The sequence below is a fragment of the Bubalus bubalis genome, chromosome 14, assembly GCF_019923935.1.
Source record: "Bubalus bubalis isolate 160015118507 breed Murrah chromosome 14, NDDB_SH_1, whole genome shotgun sequence".
Taxonomy (NCBI): domain Eukaryota; kingdom Metazoa; phylum Chordata; class Mammalia; order Artiodactyla; family Bovidae; genus Bubalus; species Bubalus bubalis.
This window is the reverse complement of record NC_059170.1, coordinates 11,084,641-11,104,069: the sequence shown is the minus strand read 5'-3', so window position 1 is coordinate 11,104,069 and position 19,429 is coordinate 11,084,641. Positions and strand designations below refer to the sequence as shown.

The 19,429-nt window shown below is 48.8% G+C and overlaps 1 protein-coding gene across 2 annotated transcripts in view; it reads right to left on the bottom strand.

The window, feature by feature from the left end:
- JPH2 (junctophilin 2) overlaps positions 1 to 19,429 on the bottom strand; it is a 75,335-nt gene that overhangs the window by 29,060 nt on the left and 26,846 nt on the right. Inside the window, exon 3 of one of the 2 annotated variants that reach the window (XM_044927610.2) lies at positions 11,986 to 16,154. The exons of the other annotated variant lie outside the window; for it this stretch is intronic. Coding sequence (XP_044783545.1) covers positions 16,142 to 16,154 — 13 coding nt within the window. The 3' untranslated portion in view covers positions 11,986 to 16,141. Of the gene's footprint in view, positions 1 to 11,985; positions 16,155 to 19,429 lie in introns of those variants that run through there. 2 annotated transcript variants of the gene reach the window in all.

Genomic DNA, 19,429 nt, shown 5'->3' with positions numbered 1-19,429 from the left:
TTGATTCAACAAACGATGATTCAGCTATACAATGAAATACTATGCGGGAGTTCAAGCGGAAAAGTTCTTTATTTAGAAAGATCAGGAAAGCTCTCTGATATATAAACATAGCAAAGAGAAAAAAGCAAGGTTCAGGGCTTCCCTGGTGGCTCAGTGGTAAAGACTCTACCTGCCATTGCAGGAGACACGGGTTTGACTCCCGATCCAGGAAGATCCCACGTGCCACGGAGCACAGGCCTATGACCTGCAACCAACGAGCCTGTGCTCTAGAGCCCTGGGAACTGCAACTACTGAGTTCATGAGCTGCAGCTGCTGAAGCCCCACAGCCTAGAGCCTGTGCTCTGCAACGGAGAAGCCACCTCGATGAGGAGCCTGCGCCCTGCAACCAGAGAGTAGCCTCCACTTGCCACAACTAGAGAAAAACCCGAGCGACATCGAGGACCGAGCATAACCAAAAATAAATAAATGAATAAGTAAATAAAATTAAACAGAAAAAAAGGTTCAGACAAGTATGTATAATATGCTGCCTTTGGGGGCAGAGAGAGCAAAACAGAAACCTACAGGTTTGCTTGTATTAGATGGCACGACAGGACACTGCCATTTTGCAGGTCAAATGAAGTTCCACCTTAATAGAGTAACTCTGGAAGGAAAAGAAAAAACGGCAAATAACAGTTGACCAGGGAGTGTGGAGCAAGCAACAAGAGGACAACAAGGGAAGAAGAGAGACTTTACATTTTTGTCTAAAAGTGGGGTTTTGAACCACATGAATGTACAACCAATTAAAAATATAAAAGAATGAATAATTAGGGGCCAACTTTTCTGGCACGGAGTGCTTGTGTCTATAACCACGCCAGTTGGGGTGCTCAGGGAAGAACTATGTACATCTGACACCCGGTGGGGGTGGGGGCTGTCCCAGGGTGGCCTCTGACAAATTCCCACCTACAGGACTTGCTTGGTGACATTTCTGAGCCTACCTGCTGGAGCCTACTTGCTGGGTCAGAGCTCAGGGGCCCCCAGCCTTGGCCAGGCTTCTGACAAGGCTGCCGCCAGTCCTGTGGGGTCAAGGGGTTGGCAGCAGGTTTCTGTGACCTTGGGGTGATACCCCTTCCCAGATAGGGTTGCATGGAGTGGGGACTGATGGGAAGAGCGCTGGGGCAGTCATGCGATCGCCCTTACCAGGGATGCAGCTTGACCAAAGGTGGCTTTAGAGAGATGGATCCCCAACGCAGCCCCTCCCCAGACTGTGGTCCCACTCCACACCCCTCCTGGAGACGGAAGGAGAACGGCTGTCCCCAGTCTGGGCTGCTCTCTGGTTCCTCATTCAACAACACCCAAAGGAATCACTGAAGAAAAAGCATGGTTATAATAATAACGACAAATGCCGCTACTGAGTGACACCTGTGTGCCAGGCGCTGGGGCTAGGCTGCATGCATGCTCAGTCGCTTCAGTCGGGTCCAGCTCTTTGCGACCCCATGGACTGTAGCCCGCCAGGCTCCTCCTCTGTCCATGGGGATTCCCCAGGTAAGAATACTGGAGTGGGTTGCTGTGCCCTCCTCCAGGGGATCTTCCCGATTCAGGGATCCAACCTGCATCTCTTATGTCTCCTGCACTGGCAGGCAGGTTCTTTACCACTAGCACCATTTGGGAAACCTGTGGCTAGTACTTGACATAAACCATCTCATTTTAGCCTCACAACTCCCTCATTGGGAAGTTGCCACCATACTACAAGGCCGGAGAAACTGAAGCTCAAGAAGAGTGACCTGTTGAATGAAGCAGTGTCATCTGACCCCAAAATCCATGCTCCTGATCACTAAAGGATGTCTTGTGCCTCTGTTTCTCCACCTGGGAAAGTGGAAAAAGCAACAAGGCTTATAAACAGGGGCTGAGGAAAGGGGCTGGAGATGTTTAGACCAGAGAAGACTCTCGAAGGTGTTAAGATCACAATCTTTGCATCTCCCCAGGGACGTCCGGGGCAGGCACTGCTAATGGTTCACCAAATATCCATTCTTCCCTTTCTTGCCTCCTAACAGAAGTGTAACCTTGCTCAGGGAAGCAATGTGTCCGCCTAAAAATATTCACCTTCCCAGATCCCTTGCATGCAGGGAAGGCCACGTGACCCACTCTGCAGAAGAAGATGTGAGTCCCCAGTGGGCTTCTTTCTCTATCAAGAGACGCCGGTGCATTCTGCCCCCGGATATAAAGGTGGAGCTAGGGGTGCCGTGGCCACCTCTGAGTACAAGGCCAGAAACCACCTTCTAAGGAGAGCAGAAAGGAAAGACAGAGGGAGGTAGGCCCCCAGGGCATCTTGGAGCTGCCACGTCAGCCTTGCACTGTCTTTCTGGTCTGGGAGAAGATAAGTCGAGTGCTTAAAACAAGTACTGCTACCCGCAGCTGAACACGTTTCTAACCCACACAGTCCCCAAGGGCAGGTCTGGGACCAATGAACTGAAGTGACAGAGAAGCAGAGCATTCTCCTGGTCTGAGCCAATCTTAAAGCCAAGGCTGTCCAAAGTTGGTCTGGACCGGCTCAAGAGGAGTGAGTTTCCTCCACCTGGAGACACAGAGGCAGTGACCGAAGGGCCGTTTGGCAAGGATGATGGGCAAGGCATTCTGACATTGCCTGGGGCTGGACCAAATGGCCTTGCATGCTTTAATCATGCCCACTTTGAGAGGTGAGGAAAGGACCCCAGGATGTGTGCCCAGCTATGTGTGGGCCAGGTTGCTGCCCTGCGATGACCTGAAAGGCCCCACCCAGGCTGTGTCTACACTTTCAACAATAAGGGCAACAGTCTACATCTGTGCTGTCCTACCCGATAGCCAGGGGGCCCTTGACATGTGGCTACTGAGACTGAAGAATGGCACTTTCATTTCAATGTATTGCCATTTGAATTGCCACACGTGCAAGAACAGAGACACAGACATAGAGAACGGGCTTGTGGACACAGCAGGGGGAGGAGGCGGAGGACAAACTGGGAGAGCAGCAGTGACATATGCACACTGCCATGCTGGGTCGCGTCTGACTCTCTGCGACCACGATCTGCAGCCCGCCAGGCTCCTCTGTCCATGGGGTTCTCCAAGCAGGAATACTGGAGTGGGTTGCCATTTCTTTCTCCAGGGGATCTTCCCAATCCAGGGACCGAACCCAGGTCTCCTGCATTGCAGTCAGATTCTTTACCCTCTGAGCCACCAGGGAAGCCCATATACTGCTGCCGCTGCTGCTGCTAAGTCGCTTCAGTCGTGTCTGACTCTGTGTGACCCCACAGACAGCAGCCCACCAGGCTCCCCCGTTTCTGGGATTCTCCAGGCAAGAACACTGGAGTGGGTTGCCATTTCCTTCTCCAATGCATGAAACTGAAAAGTGAAAGTGAAGTCGCTCAGTCATGTCTGACTTTTAGTGACCCCATGGACTGCAGCCTACCAGGCTCCTCCATCCATGGGATTTTCCAGGCAAGAGTACTGGAGTGGGGTGCCATCGCCTTCTCCGATAGCATGTGTAAAATAGAGAGCTAGTGGGAAGTTGCTGTATAACACAAGGAGCTCAGCTTCGTGCTCTGTGACGACTTAGAGGGATGGGATGGGGGTGGTGGTGGAAGAGAGGCTCAAGAGGGAGCAGATGTGTATGTGTGTTGTATGAGGGAGGGCACACATGTATACATGATCAGCATGCATGTATAGCTGATCCCTGGTAGCTCAGCTGGTAAAGAATCCGCCTGCATTGCAGGAGACCCTGGTTCAATTCCTGGGTTGGGAAGATTCCCCTGGTGAAGGGATAGGCTACCCACTCCAGTATTCTTGGGCTTCCCTGGTGGCTCAGAGAGTAAAGAATTTGCCTGCAATGCGGGAGACCTGGGTTGGATCCCTGGTTTGGGAAGATCTCCTGAAGGACAGCATGGCAATCCACTCCAGTATTCTTGCCTGGAGAATCCCCGTGGACAGAGGAGCCTGGCGGGCTGCAGTCCATGGGGTCACAAAGAGTCAGACAGGACTGAGCGACTAAGCACAGCACTGCATAGCTGATCCAAGGCTTCCCAGATGGGGCAAGTGGTAAAGAACCTGCCTGCCAATACAGGAGACATAAGAAACATGGGTTCGATCCCTGGGTCAAGAGGATCCCCTGGAGAAGGGCATGTCTACCCACTCCAGTATTCTTGCCTGGAGAATCCCATGGACAGAGGAGACTGGTGGGTCCATAGGGTCACAGAGTCAGACACAACTGATGTGACTTAACGCACAGCTGATTCATGCTGTTGCACAGCAGAAACTAACACAACACTGTAAAGCAATTATCCTTAAGTTAAAAATAAATGAATAAATTGCCACATGTGGCTAGCGGCCCCCACACTGGCAGAGTGACCTGTCCCCACCTCACCCCTGCACTCTCCCCAGCCTCTTATACTATGGTTTTCTCTCACTCCACATCAGTCGTGCTGGTCTCCTTGCTGCTTTTAGAACATTCCAGGCACGTCCTAGCTCTGTCCTCTGCTGGGATGCTCTCCCCACAGGTACTCCATTGGCTAATTGGTTCAACTCCTTCACGTCACATATTTAGAAAGGCAACTTGCCCCCTCCCACACGCTCTAAAATTTATTTATTGTCTGCTGTTCTGTCTCCCCAGCTAGAATGCAACTCCATGCAGGCCAGGATCTTGAGGTTTTCCTCCCTAAGTATCTACATCACTCCCTAGCACACAGTAGGTTGTTGTTGTTCAGTCATTAAGTCATATCCGACTCTTTGAGACCCCATGAACTGCAGCACTCCAGGCTTCCCTGTCCTTCACCAACTCCCTGAGTTTGCTCAAACTCATATCCATTGAGTCAGTGATGCCATCCAACCATCTCATCCTCTGTCGCCCCTCAGTCTTTCCTAGCATCACGGTCTCTTCCAATGAGTCAGATCTTTACATCAGGTGGCCAAAGTACTGGAGCTTCAGCTTCAGCCTCAGTCCTTCCAATGAATATTCAGAACTGATTTCCTTTAGGATGGACTGGCTTGATCTCCTTGAAGTCCAAGGGACTCTCAAGAGTCTTCCCCAGCACCACAGTTCAAAAGCATCCATTCTTCAGTGCTCAGTCTTTTTTAAGGTCCTACTCTCACATCTGTACATGACTACTTGAAAAACCATATATAGCTTTGACTATACAGACCTTTGTCCGCAAAATGATGTCTCTGCTTTTCAATACATATTCAATTTGATTGAAAGCTTAACTGAGTCAAATGGAGGGTGCCTTCCCTTACGAGCTGTTGGAGACCTACCTATCAGTCAGTCAAAAAGGCTTCCTGAGCCTCACTAAGTGCTGGGTGTTGTGCCGTTTGCTGGGACCTGGCAGTGAACACAGCCAATGAGGGTCCCCGTGCTCTGGAAATGGACAAAGCAGCAGGGAAGACAGAATGAGTCAGGACAATGGTGGGGGTGGCAGCTGAGGCCGGGGCACACAGGAAACATGTAACAGGGAACCCAGACTAGGAAAGAGCTCAGGGATCCCCTGAGGAAGAAACAATTGAGCTGGGTGAGGTCTGATACATGAGAAGGTGTTAGCAAGACCAAGAGTAAGGGAAAAGCATTTTAGGTACATGGAACAGAATGTACAAAGGACCAAGGGCAGGAAAGAGCATGGCCCTTTGGAGGAACTGAGGCTGGAGGTGAGTAATGGGGAAAGTGGTGTGAGATGGGGCTGGTGGGGGTGAGCTTGAGCCAGACAGGAAGGGTCTTGGGGGCCAAAGCAAGGAGTCTGAAATTTCTCCAAAGGGCAGACACCCATGATGCCCACATCACACCCCCCAAGTCTAACTCCCAGTTTCATCCATAGCTTTTCGGGACAGCTCCATGCACAGGAAGATGCCTCCGGCATGGCCAGGGTCCCATCCAGGCTTTCTGCCCAGAGCCTGCTTTTGATGCTGCAGGAGGGAGGCCCATTCAACCCACCCCAAATGCAAGCGTACCCGAAAGGACAGGGGATTTATGCCCCCAGAGAAATCTGCCGCGAGTGGAGACTGGAGCCAGAGGATACGGCTTTGCCCACTTACCCTCCCCGCCATTCTCCAGGGGCACAGTCTCAGGAGTGTTCTGTACTGAAGTCCCCATCCAACCCAGTTCCTATGGCTGCCACCATGCCTCCATGGCACACATTTATATTTGCTTTTCCTTCCTCTCTGTCTCTCTCTACCCACACCCACTTCCTCTCACCTCCTCCTTCCTAGCATCACTTCCCAAATCCACTTCCTGCACCCAGATCCTCGTTTCAGGCTCTGCTTTCAGGGGAAACCAAACTGAAGACTCCACGAAAGTTTTGCTCATGAGAGTGATACTTATGGTCAGGCTTACATTTTATTTATTTTTTTAATTTTTGGCTGCACCACAGTGCATACCAGATCTTAGTTCCCCAAACAGGGATCGAACCTGTATCCCTTGCAGTAGCAGCCTGGAGTTTTTAACCACTGGACCACCAGGGAAGTCCCCAGGTCTACATTTTAAAATATCACTCCAGCTACTGAGCAGAGTCTAGGGCAGGAAGAAAACTGAAGAGCTGATGAGGGGCCCTTACAGTGGCGCAGTGAGAGGCGCTGGTGGCCAGTTTGAGGCTGTAGAATCCAAGGGGCCCTTGGCTGCCCCTCAGGCCGAGAAGCTCAGCAGCAAGGCAGGGTGATGGACACTTGGCCCCAGCCTGCCTGTCTGTGAGAACCAGGCTCGCCAATTTCCATCCTGCAAGCCCGCCCTGGCTCTGGAGACCTGTGGCAAAAAGATGCTATTTTTAGAAAGCTGGGTGTTTACTTGACGGATTTGAAGACTGGGCTTTATTTTTAACTGCTCTCCCAATGGCAGGGACCCACTGGTGTGGACTTAGGAAGTCAAGTGGAAGTTGGACTGGGCTTTGGAAACCCAGGGGAGTGAAACAGCCTGCGCTTGGGGAAGGATGAAGCTTGGAGGAAATGCCAGCCTGCCTCTCTGAGTTCCACATGCCTGACTCTCTGGTTAAGAAGAATGATGATAAAGCTGGCCAGGGCCTCTCCTTACCGAACACGGAGACTGCATAAAATCCTCTACACACATCATCTCATTTAGTCCTCATCACAACGTGGGAGGCCAGGCTGTTAACTGTTCGCATTCTGCAGATGAGGAAAGTTAGGCTCAGGAAGGACAAAGGACATAATGTCTGCAAGAAACAGAGTGGGGGACCTCCCTGGTGGTCCAGTGGTTAAGAATCTGCCTCGCAATGCAGGGGACGCTGGTTCGATCCTTGGTGGGGGAACTAAGATCCCACATCGGGGAATTAAGAACCCACATGCTGGGGGGCAACTAAACCCTTGTGCCACAGTGAAGACCCAGCACAGCCAAAAAAAAGAGAGAGAGAGAGAAAGAAACAGAGCGGGATTTGAACCTCAATTTCTTCACCTCCCCAGGCTTTCAGCTGCTCTGCCATACAAAAGGATGGCTGGCCAGGCACCAAGGTCAAGGCACGGAATATCAGACTGGCAGGATAGTAACCTGAAATGTTAGCACTCAAAGACTTTTTCTTCCAACAGTGCTTAGGAGGGTAGAGTCTGGATCAGAAAATCTAAGCCTTGTTATATCAGTTACCTGGGGACTTTGGGCTAGTTTCCTCACCTGTGAAATGGGTTACTATAATAAATAGCACTTCCCTCATGAGGATGTGGCTCCATCCCGGTGGCTCAGACAGTAAAGAATCTGCCTGCAATGCAGGAGACCCAGGTTCGATCCCTGGGTCGGGAAGATCTCCGGAGGAAGGAAATGGCAACCTACTTCAGTTATTCTTGCCTAGAGAATTCCATGGGCAGAGGAGCCTGGGGGGGCTACAGTCCATGGGGCCACAAAGAGTCAGACACAACTGAGCGACTAACACTTTCATGAGGATTAAATGAAATGATGCGTATAAAAGGGAATTAGCACAGAGTCTGGTACCCAGTGGTCAGAACGTGGCCCTGACCTGTGCCTGGCCCCATCCTAAGGGCTCGATCCTCTCATGTGCCCAAGGCTGGTCCTCTCATGAGCCCCATCTTAGAGATGAGGAAATGCAGGGACAGAGGGACTTCCCTGGTGGTCCAGTGGCTAAAACTCCACACTCCCAATGCAGGGGGCCTGGGCTCAATCCTTGGTCAGGGAACTAGATCCCACGTGCTGCAACTAAGATCTGCTGTGGCCAAATGAATAAAATAAACTATAATGGTAAAAATTAAAAAAAAAAAAAAAAAAACAGAAATGGAGAGACAAACTTTAGAGGGACGTTACTTGCCCGTAAGGCCATCTAGTGTCCAGGACTAGAACCCAGGCAGCCTGGCCCTGAGGCTGAGCCCTCAAGCACTTGGTCATATGGCCACCACTATTATTCTCACCGTTACTGTTATCCCAACACCCTGTGTCCAGGCCCTTCCAGTGATGCCCCCGAGTCCCTGGAGCTGCTGCACTGAGGCCCAGCTCAGGTGCCACGGTCAGGGCCAAGCACTGGCTTCGCAGGGTTGGACCTTCTACTGGGACATGGGGAAACCCTGGCATTGGAACAAAAAGGTGATCTTTCTCCCCAAAGTGCAGGCTGTTGGCCTGTCTGTTCTCTGACTGCTATTTAGGCTGAAATATCAAGCTGGAAAGGTTCCAGAGCCAGACTGAACCACAGTTTATAGGGCCAGGCTGGGGGGAGATAAAATGCTCTTTTCCACCTCCCAGAAACCAAGTGAGGTTTTGCAAGAGCCCCCCCCCAACTCTGTCCTCTGGCCATGCTCCTCTCTCTGGGTCACTGCCCCTTTTGAGGCCTCAGTTTCTCCATCTGCTAAATGAACACGTTGGGTGGCATCCTCTGACTAGCTTTGTCTGAGGACTGATAGGAGTGATGCTGAGTGTTTTCTCTGCACCTCCACTCTCAGAGCTCCGAAGACCTGGCTCCCCCAAACACTCTGCCCTACAGTCTGAACATCGCCATGCTGCCAGGGACCCAGGCAATCTCTTCTCTCTCCCTAGACCACTGGGCTCAGAGGCCTTAGAGTCACAGCTGCCTCGTGTATATCATGAGAAGCCAGCTCTGACAACTCAGGAAATTCCATTCATCCTGGGCTTCGGTCTCTGGGAGCAAGGGGATTTTGTCCATCTGGCACTTCTCAGAAGAGGGATAGGATGGGGGGGCAGGAATCCGGGGTTTGGGGCCCTTCCAACATGTTGAGGCCACCCCCTGGGCGTTTAATCCTCCCTGATGGAACCCCATATCCAGGAATCTCTGGAGGTCAGCTGGAAATAGAACAAGGGAGAATTTCTGCTTCTGTGGGCCTGGGCAAGTTAACAGGGACCACTGGGTTCATGGAACACCCGACTGTCCTCAAACAATTTGGCAAAGATGCAAAAGACTGATAATCATGGTGTTGATGATGGTGTGAGGAAAATACCCTCTTATACATTGTTGGGGTGGGTTATAAATTTGGTGCAACCATTTTTGGAGATGAACTGGGATTCTGATGATAATTAAAACACACATTCTTTTTGACTCAGCAATTCCACTTCTAGGAATTTAACCCATAAAAGTACATCTGTGCAAGCAAGGATGACAGGCAGACAGAGACATGGGAGCATCCCAGCAGGCTAACAACTTGGCATGCCTTGCAATGATTACTCTTAAATATCTATTGAACATATATGGGGAGGGAGCAGTGGGACCTTAGATAGGGGTGTTTGTTTGTGTTAATCCACTCAAGGGTACCATAAATCTTTTTAGGGGAGAGACCACTGAACTTACATTTTTACCATGAATGTCAAGAGTCAATCTCTTGCAAAGACCTGGGCTAATGGCCTTATATTTCCAATGCATTCAAATGATGCCTGAGTAGCCCTCAGAGGATAGGGTACCTGGCTGAGCCATCCCTTTAACCAGATCCATGAGCAAGAACATGGGTCCAGGGATGTTCAGTGCAGCCTTGTTTGTAACTGTGACAACATGAAATGCTTTCAATCTCCATCAAGAGAGATCTGGTTAAATAAACCATGCTGCATCCAAACTGTGGAATATTATGCAATTGTTAAAAAGACAAAGGCAGTATGTACTAAGATGAAGAGATCTCAAAACATATTAAGTTTAAAAGCAAAATGAAGAACATTATGTAGATAGTCCAGTTGTGGAAAATAAAAACAAAAAATCACAAACCAGAATAGGTAAACGGAATGATGCTATGAGTGAAGTGTTAACAGTAGCTACTTTAAAGGTACGATCAAAATGGAAGTAGAAAAGATGTTTTATTAGTTTTTATCTTCTATCATTCTGAATTTCCTTACATTTCAGCAAGTATGCTTTTCTGAACAATGTAAAAAAAGAAAAAGAAAAGAAAAAGAACAAAGAAAGAAATTACCTATCTGAAGTGGCAGAAACTGTCCCAGGTAAGATCACAGACTCTGGGGCCAGAATTATAGATCTATCACTTAGTCTACCTATGTGACCAGGAGTATGTTCTAACAGTCTCTACGTACCACAGTTAGAATTAGATGAGTGGATTTAGCTAAGCATTTAGAACAGTGCCTGCTGCATAGTAAGTTCCAAACTCCTTAACCCGGCATTCAAAGCCATCCTCACCTGGCCCTCAGCTGCCTTCCCAGCCTCATTTCTAATCGCTTTCCCCACCCAAGGCACCCCTGCCAATGACTCATGGCTCCCAAAATAAACCACACACATTCCTACCTCCGTAGCTTTACCTGGAATAACCTTTCTCCCCCACTTCTCCACCTGGCAAACTCCTAAGCAGACTTAACCACAACCTGCAGGGAATCTCCCAGACCACCTCTGGGGCAAGTAGTTACTCTTTGTTCCTCTAACACACCACTGATCATGTCAGATTCCAGCCTGTCTTGTCCACTAGGCTGTGAGTCCCCAGAGGATGCTAGCCATGCTGATCCTTTGGGTGCCCAGTGTCCCAGTACAAGCTTGGCCCAGAGTAAGTGCTAATCAACAGTTCTGAAAGAAAACCAGCTAAAGGTTAGGTCATGGTTAAGGGCATTCTAGAACCAGATCTCTTGGCTCTGGGGTCTCAACTCCCAGCTCTGCCATTACTCAGAGGAATGACCTTGTTTGAGATACTCAATCTGTCTGTGCCTCAGTTTCCTCATCCATAAAATGGGGATAATAGTACCTTCTTCATAGGGTTGTTCTGAGGATTGAGTTAATATAACTAAGATACTTAGAATCCTTGTGGCTCCTAAAAATAAGAACTACATAGATCCTTGTTAAATAAAAATTAAATAATCAGGCACAAACATGGGAAAACTTGCCCTAGTCCAAGGCCAGCCCCTCTTCCCACGGTGGTCTGCAAAACTGGGAGGTGCTGGAAATGGGTGCTGGCAGATGTGAAATCACAGCCTGAAACAGCACCAGGACTTCCCTGGGGGTCCAGTGGTTAGGAACCCACCGGCCAAAGCAGGGAACATGGATTTGATCCCTGGTCTGTGAAGACCCTACATGCCACCAAACAAGTAGGCCCGTTAGCTACAACTACCAAGCCCACACCCTGCAACAAGAGAAACCACCACATCAAGCCCACTCACTGCAACTAGAGAAAGCCTGTGAGCAGCAACGATGACCCAGTGCAGCCAAAACTAAATCAATAAATAAAAACTCTTCATAAAAAAAAAAGGGAAGAAATAGCACCAGACCCATTCTTTTTGTTAGTCAAGGACCAACCCTGGTCAGGTGCCTACAGGTCTCTCACATCTGTCAATCTCTAGCCAATGTCTCTTATCAGCAAAAAGGGACCAGACTTCAGCCTTAAGGTTGACCTCAGGTTGACCTCAGACTTGAATAGCATTCTGTTTTCAGAACCTCCCGTGATATGGGTCTCTCATTTTTAACAGTGTTCCAAAGTCTTCCTTTTCAGTAAATGTACATATTTTAAGTGAAGTTGTGAAGTTGCTCAGTCGTGTCCGACCCTTTGCGAACCCATGGAGTGTAGCCTACCAGGCTTCTCTGTCCATGGGATTTTCCAGGCAAGAGTACTGGAGTGGGTTGCCATTTCCTTCTCCAGGGGATCTTCCCAACCCAGGGATCGAACCCAGGTCTCCCACGTTGCAGGCAGACGCTTTACCCTCTGAGCCACCAGGGAAGCCTCTACATATTTTAAAGTAAGTTGATTTAAAGATAGAGATTAAATTGGAAAGGTCCATACAGTCAAAGCATGGTTTTTCCAATAGTCATGTATGGATATGAGAGTTGGACCATAAAGAAAGCTGAGAGTCGAAGAATTGATGCTTTTGAACTGTGGTGTTGGAGGAAACTCTTGAGAGTCCCTCGGGCTGTAAGGAGATCAAACCAGTCAATCCTAAAGGAAATCAATTCTGAATATTCATTGGAAGGACTGACGCTGACGCAGAAGCTCAATACCTTGACCACCTGATACGAAGAACTGACTCATTAGAAAAGACCCTGATGCTGGGAAAGATTAAAGACGGGAGGAGAAGGGGACGACAGAGGGTGAGATGGGTTGGATGGCATCACCGACTCGATGGACATGGGTTTGAGTGGACTCCAGGAGTTGGTGATGGACAGGGAGGCCTGGCATGCTGCGGTTCATGGGGTCGCAAAGAGTCAGACACGACTGAGTGACTGAAATGACTGAGATTGGAAAACAGAGGTGATATGTGGATATATTAAAAATTGGGACTGTGGCCTGCAGAAGATACAAGCCTGGGAAATTGTTTTTGGGACTGTGAGAGATGACAGGCGTCCCTCCATCTGATATTAATATCATTCTCAAGGGAGACTCAGATCAGTACAGAATGACTCATTATAAGACAATTCATTGTTAACAGTGTCCACCTCCTTGCACGCCTTCAAAGCAAAGGCCCTTTACATGGGCTATCTCTTTTATCCTCTGCAACAATACTTTGAAAGAGAATTAATGTGATTCCCAGTTGACTGAAATGGAAAGTGAGGCATAGAGAAGTGAGGTAACTTGCTTAAGGTCGCACGGTTTGTAAGAAGCTGAACGCAGATTCAAACCTGGATCTGTCCAATGTCATAGCCAAGCTCTTGGCTCTAAGCTTGCCAAGCTCTTAGCTTCTGCTCATCTGAGAAATTCACCTCTCAGCAACTCACAACGCCAACTCTAACCCTGCATTCAACCTGGGAACTTCCAGGGTCAGTCAGGGAGTGGGTGAGAATCGGGGTGGGGACGTGGAGGAGCAGAGAACACATGTGTTCAGGGGACCCTATCTTCAGGGTCACACCGATGCCACCATGGTCCAGAACCTGAGATGTTGCGAACGTTACACCCCGGGGAGGCTGAGAACTCCCGCAGGCCAGCCGCTGCCTCTGCTGCCGTGGCACAATGACAACAATAACAACAAGAATCCTGCACAACGACAACAGCAGCTAATATTTATTGAGTGCTTCCCACTTCTGGCCCTTGTCCTGAATGCTGCGTATATAGTATCTGGTTTAACTTTTGTGAAAACGTTTCCAGGTAAACATTCATTTCCTTTTAGACATAAGAGAATTGCAATCTGGAGAGAAGACAAGATATGGCCAGCAGCAGCAGAGGGCAAGCTCCACTCAGAACCTCTCCCTGTGCTCCTTCCAGAAGGGAGCCATTTATCAGGGTGTCGGCATGACAACCAGAAGGGTTTAGATGCCTCCTCAAACATCCCAGCTTCCCTCCATGGCCCAGCATCCATGACCTTAAAAGGCATTACAAAAAGCGAGAGTAGCCACAAAATCAGAAACCCTGAAGCTAATTCCCCCTTGATCACCTAGTGGCTATGAGCCTTTCTTTGTCCCTTTCTGTACCTCAGTTTCCTTATCTGGTCAGTGAAGGAGCTGGACCATCTCCTTAGGGCCCTGAATGGGTCTAGGAGCAACACTGCCCAAGAAAAGTATAACATGAGACACACGTGCAATTTTTTTTTTTTTTTTACTTTTCTAGTTGCCACATTCAAAAATGTTAAAAGAAACAAGTGAAATTTATTACAATAATATGTTTTCTCTAACGCATTATATCTAACATATAATCATTTCAGGACTTCGGCAGTCCAGAGGTTAAGACATCGCCTTCTAACACAGGTGATTGCAGGTTCAACCCCTGGTTGGGGAGTTAAGATCCCACATGCCTCATAGCGAAAAAAAACCCAGAACATAAACAACAGAAGCAATACTGTAGTGGATTCAACAAAGCCTTTAAAAATGGTCCACATCGCACGCCCCCCCCGCCGCAAAAAATATAAACATTTCAACCTGTAATCAATATAAAAATTTATTACTAGGTTCCTTTACATATTTTTCTTATGAAGTCTTTGAAAGCCAGGGTCTGCTTCACACTTATAGTGCATCTCAATTTGTATCAGCCACACTTTAAGACCTCGACAGACGCACAAGGCCAGGGGCTACCATATTGGACAGCACAGAGCTAGAGTCGCCTTCAATCTAGAGCACATTTTAGGGAATGAGACATCTCAGCTCTCTCCCTTCCCCCTGGGAAAGCGGTCCTGGTCCTAGACTTTGAGCTGAGAAGTTCCTTTCAAGCCCAGAGCAGACAATCTGAGGCCACAATGGAGAAAAAACCCCAGGCTGCCTGGGCCAAGGAGGTTGGGAGGAAGGCTCTCTGTTCTCTGCAGCCTGATTACTCAACAAAGCCCCCGGGAGCGAGGCTCCTCCTAACCCAAAGATTCCCTTAATTGGAAATTCAATCTGAGCTTAAAACCGAGTCAAGCAGCTCCCCACGCTCCCCACCCCCACCCCAGTGCCACCAGCTCTGTGGGCATCCAGGATAAGGAATCCTAACCTCCCGTCCCGGTGGCACCACATGGAGGAAGCTGGCACCACCTTCTCACTCCTGAGACTCAGTGCCCAGCCGTGGGTCTGGCAGCCTTCTTGGAGGGAGCTCAGTGTCTTCATGTTCAAGGGCACAGCCTTGGCAGAAAGGACAGGGAGGGTAGGGAAAGCAAGGGGGCGGAGAGGGGCAAGCTTTTGTCCCCAGCAGGGGAAGACCTTGGGGAAATCCCTCCTTCTCTGCAAGCTCCCATTTCATCACCTTTAAAACTGAACATGTTAAATGAGGGTAAAGACTGCTTTGCTGTTGGCTGCTCTGTGCCAGGCATTTTTCAGGCATTATCTCATCTACTCCCCCAAACAAACCCAGGAAAGAAAGAAGAGCCAGGGTTCAGAGTGGTGAGGCGACTTGGGCAAGGTCACACAGCAATTCAATACAAGAGCCAGAATTCCAACTCATGGACTTCCAAATCAAGAGTTTAAGCTCTTACCTCATTTAAGCTCTTTGGAGCCCCAGGCTGGCACAGGACAGCCTTGGCTTATGCCTGTCGTAACTATATACACTTGGCATAATAACTTTAAATGTTCCTTTGGAAAGAAGAGACAAATCTTCCATACAGAAGAATTTCTAGTTACGTATATGGATACTTTCCCCTCCAAAAGGCAGAGGTTTAATTCCAGACCCTTCTGAGTGTGGGCTGAACTGAGTGTCTGGGATCCAAAGATTAAATTAGGGGAAGGATAAAATGGTAATTTGACAGCAGAGAAACCCAGCAGACACCACCTGAAAGTCTGAAGTTCAGTTAACAGTAAGGTATGAATGTTGGCTTTGATGAATGTGTCGCTGTAACGAAAGAAGTTGACATTAGAGGAATCTGGGTTAAGAGTATATGGGAACTCTCTGTACTACCTTTGCAGCTCTTCAGTAATCCTACAATGATTCCAACATCAAAGTACTATTTTTAAAAAGTGACCCCTTGGGACATCACTGGTGATCCACTGGGTAAGACTCAGAGCTCCCAAGGCAAGGGGCCTGGGTTCAATTCCCAGTGAGGGAACTACATCCCACATGCTGTAAAGATTGAAGATCCCGTGTGCTGCAAACTAAGACTCTGTGCAGCCAAATAAATATTATAAAGTGCTCCTAAAAGCATCCAATAAATCATATGACTATCTGGCTCTGCCCCTGACCAAGAAATCTTAAGAAAATCACCCATACCTTCTTTCTGCCTTAATGACAGTAACTATTCACACATTCCTAGCAACTGAAAGTTTACAATGTTTAGAGTGGGCAAATGTGCTGGTTAAAGCTTTGGAACCAGAAATCCAGGAGCTGAAGCCCTGGTTCTCTCATTTGCTTGCCGGGTGGCCTGAAGCGCACTGTCTTCCTTCTCTGGGTCTCAGCTTCCACATCTGTAAAACAGATTCACAGAAGGACACGATGCATCTGTGGAGCCCTTGGCTAGGTGTCCAGCACAGCGGTGGGTACTCTGATGTGGCACCCAGTTTCCCCTTCAGAACCTCCTGCCCTCAAGCTGCTCAGAGTGCAGCCTACTGTCAGTCCTGTCCAGGGATGGCCACTAGCTAGAGAGAGCTGACCAGCCCCAGGTCATGTGCCTTCTGGAGGTCAGCTTGGATTCAATGCAGAGGCTCCAAAGATCCAGCTCCCTCACTTCAACTTGGGAGAACTTTGAAGGTCCTCTCCACTGCAGGGCGCCCCTTGGGGTCTGCCAAGGCATCATGGAGACTGCATTGCAGCCCAGCATGACCCTCTGCCCAATCCTGCCTCCTTCCCTTCCCCAGATATTGGTCCTCAGAATGTGCCTGTAAACTCCTGCATATTCATCTCCATCTCAAAGTTGGCTTCTGAGAGAACTCGTCCCATGACAGAACTGTGAACCACTGGACGTGGACTATGTTTCTTAACCCTCAGACCCACCCCATTTTTATAGATGAGACAACTGAGGTTGATTTAGCCAAGAACATACAACTAAGAAACAGTGGCATCGCAGACCGGGAACAGAAGTTCAGATGGGCAAACTGAGTTGCCCAGGTCTGAGCTGAAAGATGAAAGAGCTAAGATTTGGCCCTTTGCCTGCTTAACACTGAAGGCTACAGTGTGAAAGCCTCCATCCCAGGCCATGTCCAGCCACCAGCAGGAGGGTTCTCGGCACGAGGACAGGCTGGTACCTCTCACCCCTGTCTTGCCACACCCTCTGTTGCCCCTGCAGTTCGTCAACACCTGCAAAACGGGATTAACAGCAGTGCCTACCTCCTCATGACCTTGTAAAAATTAAATGAGTTACTATACATCCCTGGAAGGAAAGTTATGACCAACCTAGATAGCATATTCAAAAGAAGAGACACTACTTCGCCAACAAAGGTTCGTCTAGTCAAGGCTATGGTTTTTCTTGTGGTCATGTATGGATGTGAGAGTTGGACTGTGAAGAAGGCTGAGTGCCGAAGAATTGATGCTTTTGAACTGTGGTGTTGGAGAAGACTCATGAGAGTCCCTTGGCTTGCAAGGAGATCCAACCAGTCCATTCTGAAGGAGATCAGCCCTGGGATTTCTTTGGAAGGAATGATGCTAAAGCTGAAACTCCAGTACTTTGGCCACCTCATGTGAAGAGTTGACTCATTGGAAAAGACTCTGATGCTGGGAGGGATTGGGGGCAGGAGGAGAAGGGGACGACAGATGATGAGATGGCTGGATGGCATCACTGACTCGATGGACGTGAGTCTGAGTGAACTCCAGGAGTTGGTGATGGACAGGGAGGCCTGGCGTGCTGCAATTCATGGGGTCGCAAAGAGTCGGACATGACTGAGCGACTGATCTGATCTGATCTGATCTGATCCATCCCTGATGGCTTCCCTGGTGGCTCAGATGGTAAACAATCTGCCTGCAGCAGGAGACCTGGGTCTGATCCCTGGGTCGGGAAGATCTCTTGGAGAAGGGACTGGCAACCCACTCCAGTATTCTTGCCTGGAGAATCCCATGGACAGAGGAGCCTGGAGAGCTACAGTCCATTGGGTCACAAAGAGTCAGACACGACTCAGCAACTACCACACATACGTGAAGACATCAGAATGGTGACTGGCTCACAGGAAGCCCATTATAAGAGTTAGAATATAAACAAATCATATAAGCAGCATAAAGTTGCAACTGTGAATGTTGTAAGAAGACATCTATTCAGCTGAGTGAGAGTCAAGCTGTGACAGGGGGTAAGGCTTCATCAGCTCTATATGGGGGGTCAGACTTGACCCAATCTCTGAAGGAGGAATAGAAATTAAGGGGCAGCAAGAGGAAGGAAGAATAGTCCAGGCAGAGGAATCAGCAGGAACAAAAGCCTTCAGATAGGAAGAACTAGAGAAGGATGATGAAAGGCCAGTATGACTAGTACAGAGCCAAAAATCCACATCCTAGGACACGATGGTAGAAAATGAGGCTGGATAGGAGGGTAGGAACCACTTACTACCTGGCCACTCACTACCTGGGTGATTTGCAACTTTATCTTTCAGAGCCTCATTTATATCATCTGTAAAATGGGGATAAAAATAGTACAAAGTCATTAAGGAGACTGAATGAGTAGATATTTGTAAACCACTTAAAATAATGCCATGCACACAGCAGGTATTATAAACATTTGAAGGTAATATTGGAACTTTTTCTGAAGTACAGTGAGAAGACATAGAGGGGCTTGAATATGGATGAAAGCGTAGGTACTAAATGGATGGAGAGTGGATGGACGAAGGGCTGGGGGATGGGTCAGTGGAGGTGGCTGAGAGAATGGACGGGCGGATGGGTTGCTGGGTCTGTTTGGGTGATGAAGGTGGTTGGATGGATGGATAATGAGTGGATGGCTGGATGACTGGGCAGGTGGTAGAAGTGGATGTTGTTTCAGTAGACAGAAGCATGATTGGGTAAAGGGGTGACTGAATAAATGGAGGAAATGAGATGAATGAAGGTGGTGGGGTAAATGGATGCATGGTTGGATGTTAGGATGGCTGGTGGTTCAGCAGACGGGAGAAGTTGAGTGAATGTGGGTGCTGGGGATGAACGGATGGATGGGTGGTTGAACGGGTGTCTGGGTGTTTGGAAGAATGGTTGTGGATGGATGAGGGGGGTGAGTGCTTGGTTGAGTGGGTGTAAAGGTGGAAAGCTGAATGGATAGATGAAGAAATGGTTGGGTGGATAAGGTGGATGTTATACAGGGGCTGAGTGGATGGATGGATAGAGGAGTTGGGTGAATGGAGGGATTGCTAGGATGAGTAGTAGAGAAGTTAGGTGAGCGAAGTGGGTGGACGAATGGATGAATGACAGGGTGGTTGGATGGGCGACTAGGTGGTTGAATAGGTTGTTGGGTGGTTGGATGGGTAACTGGGTGGTAGAACGAGCAAACAGAAAATTAAGTGGCTGGCTGGGTGGGAAGGACAGTTGGGTAGAGAGATGGTTGTTTAGGTCAATATTATAAAAGTTGGGTGAACGTAAGGTTTAAGTGAAGGGAGGGATTGGTGAAGTGTGTGAAGCTGTGGGTGGGAAGAATCAAGTGTATAAATGGATGGATGATGGATGGACAATGAATGGATGGGTGAACAGGTGACATGAGATCCCGAAGCACCGCCAATAAACCCGCTATATAAAGTCTTGGGGGGAAACCACTGATGGTGAAAGAAGCAGGAACAGGGCC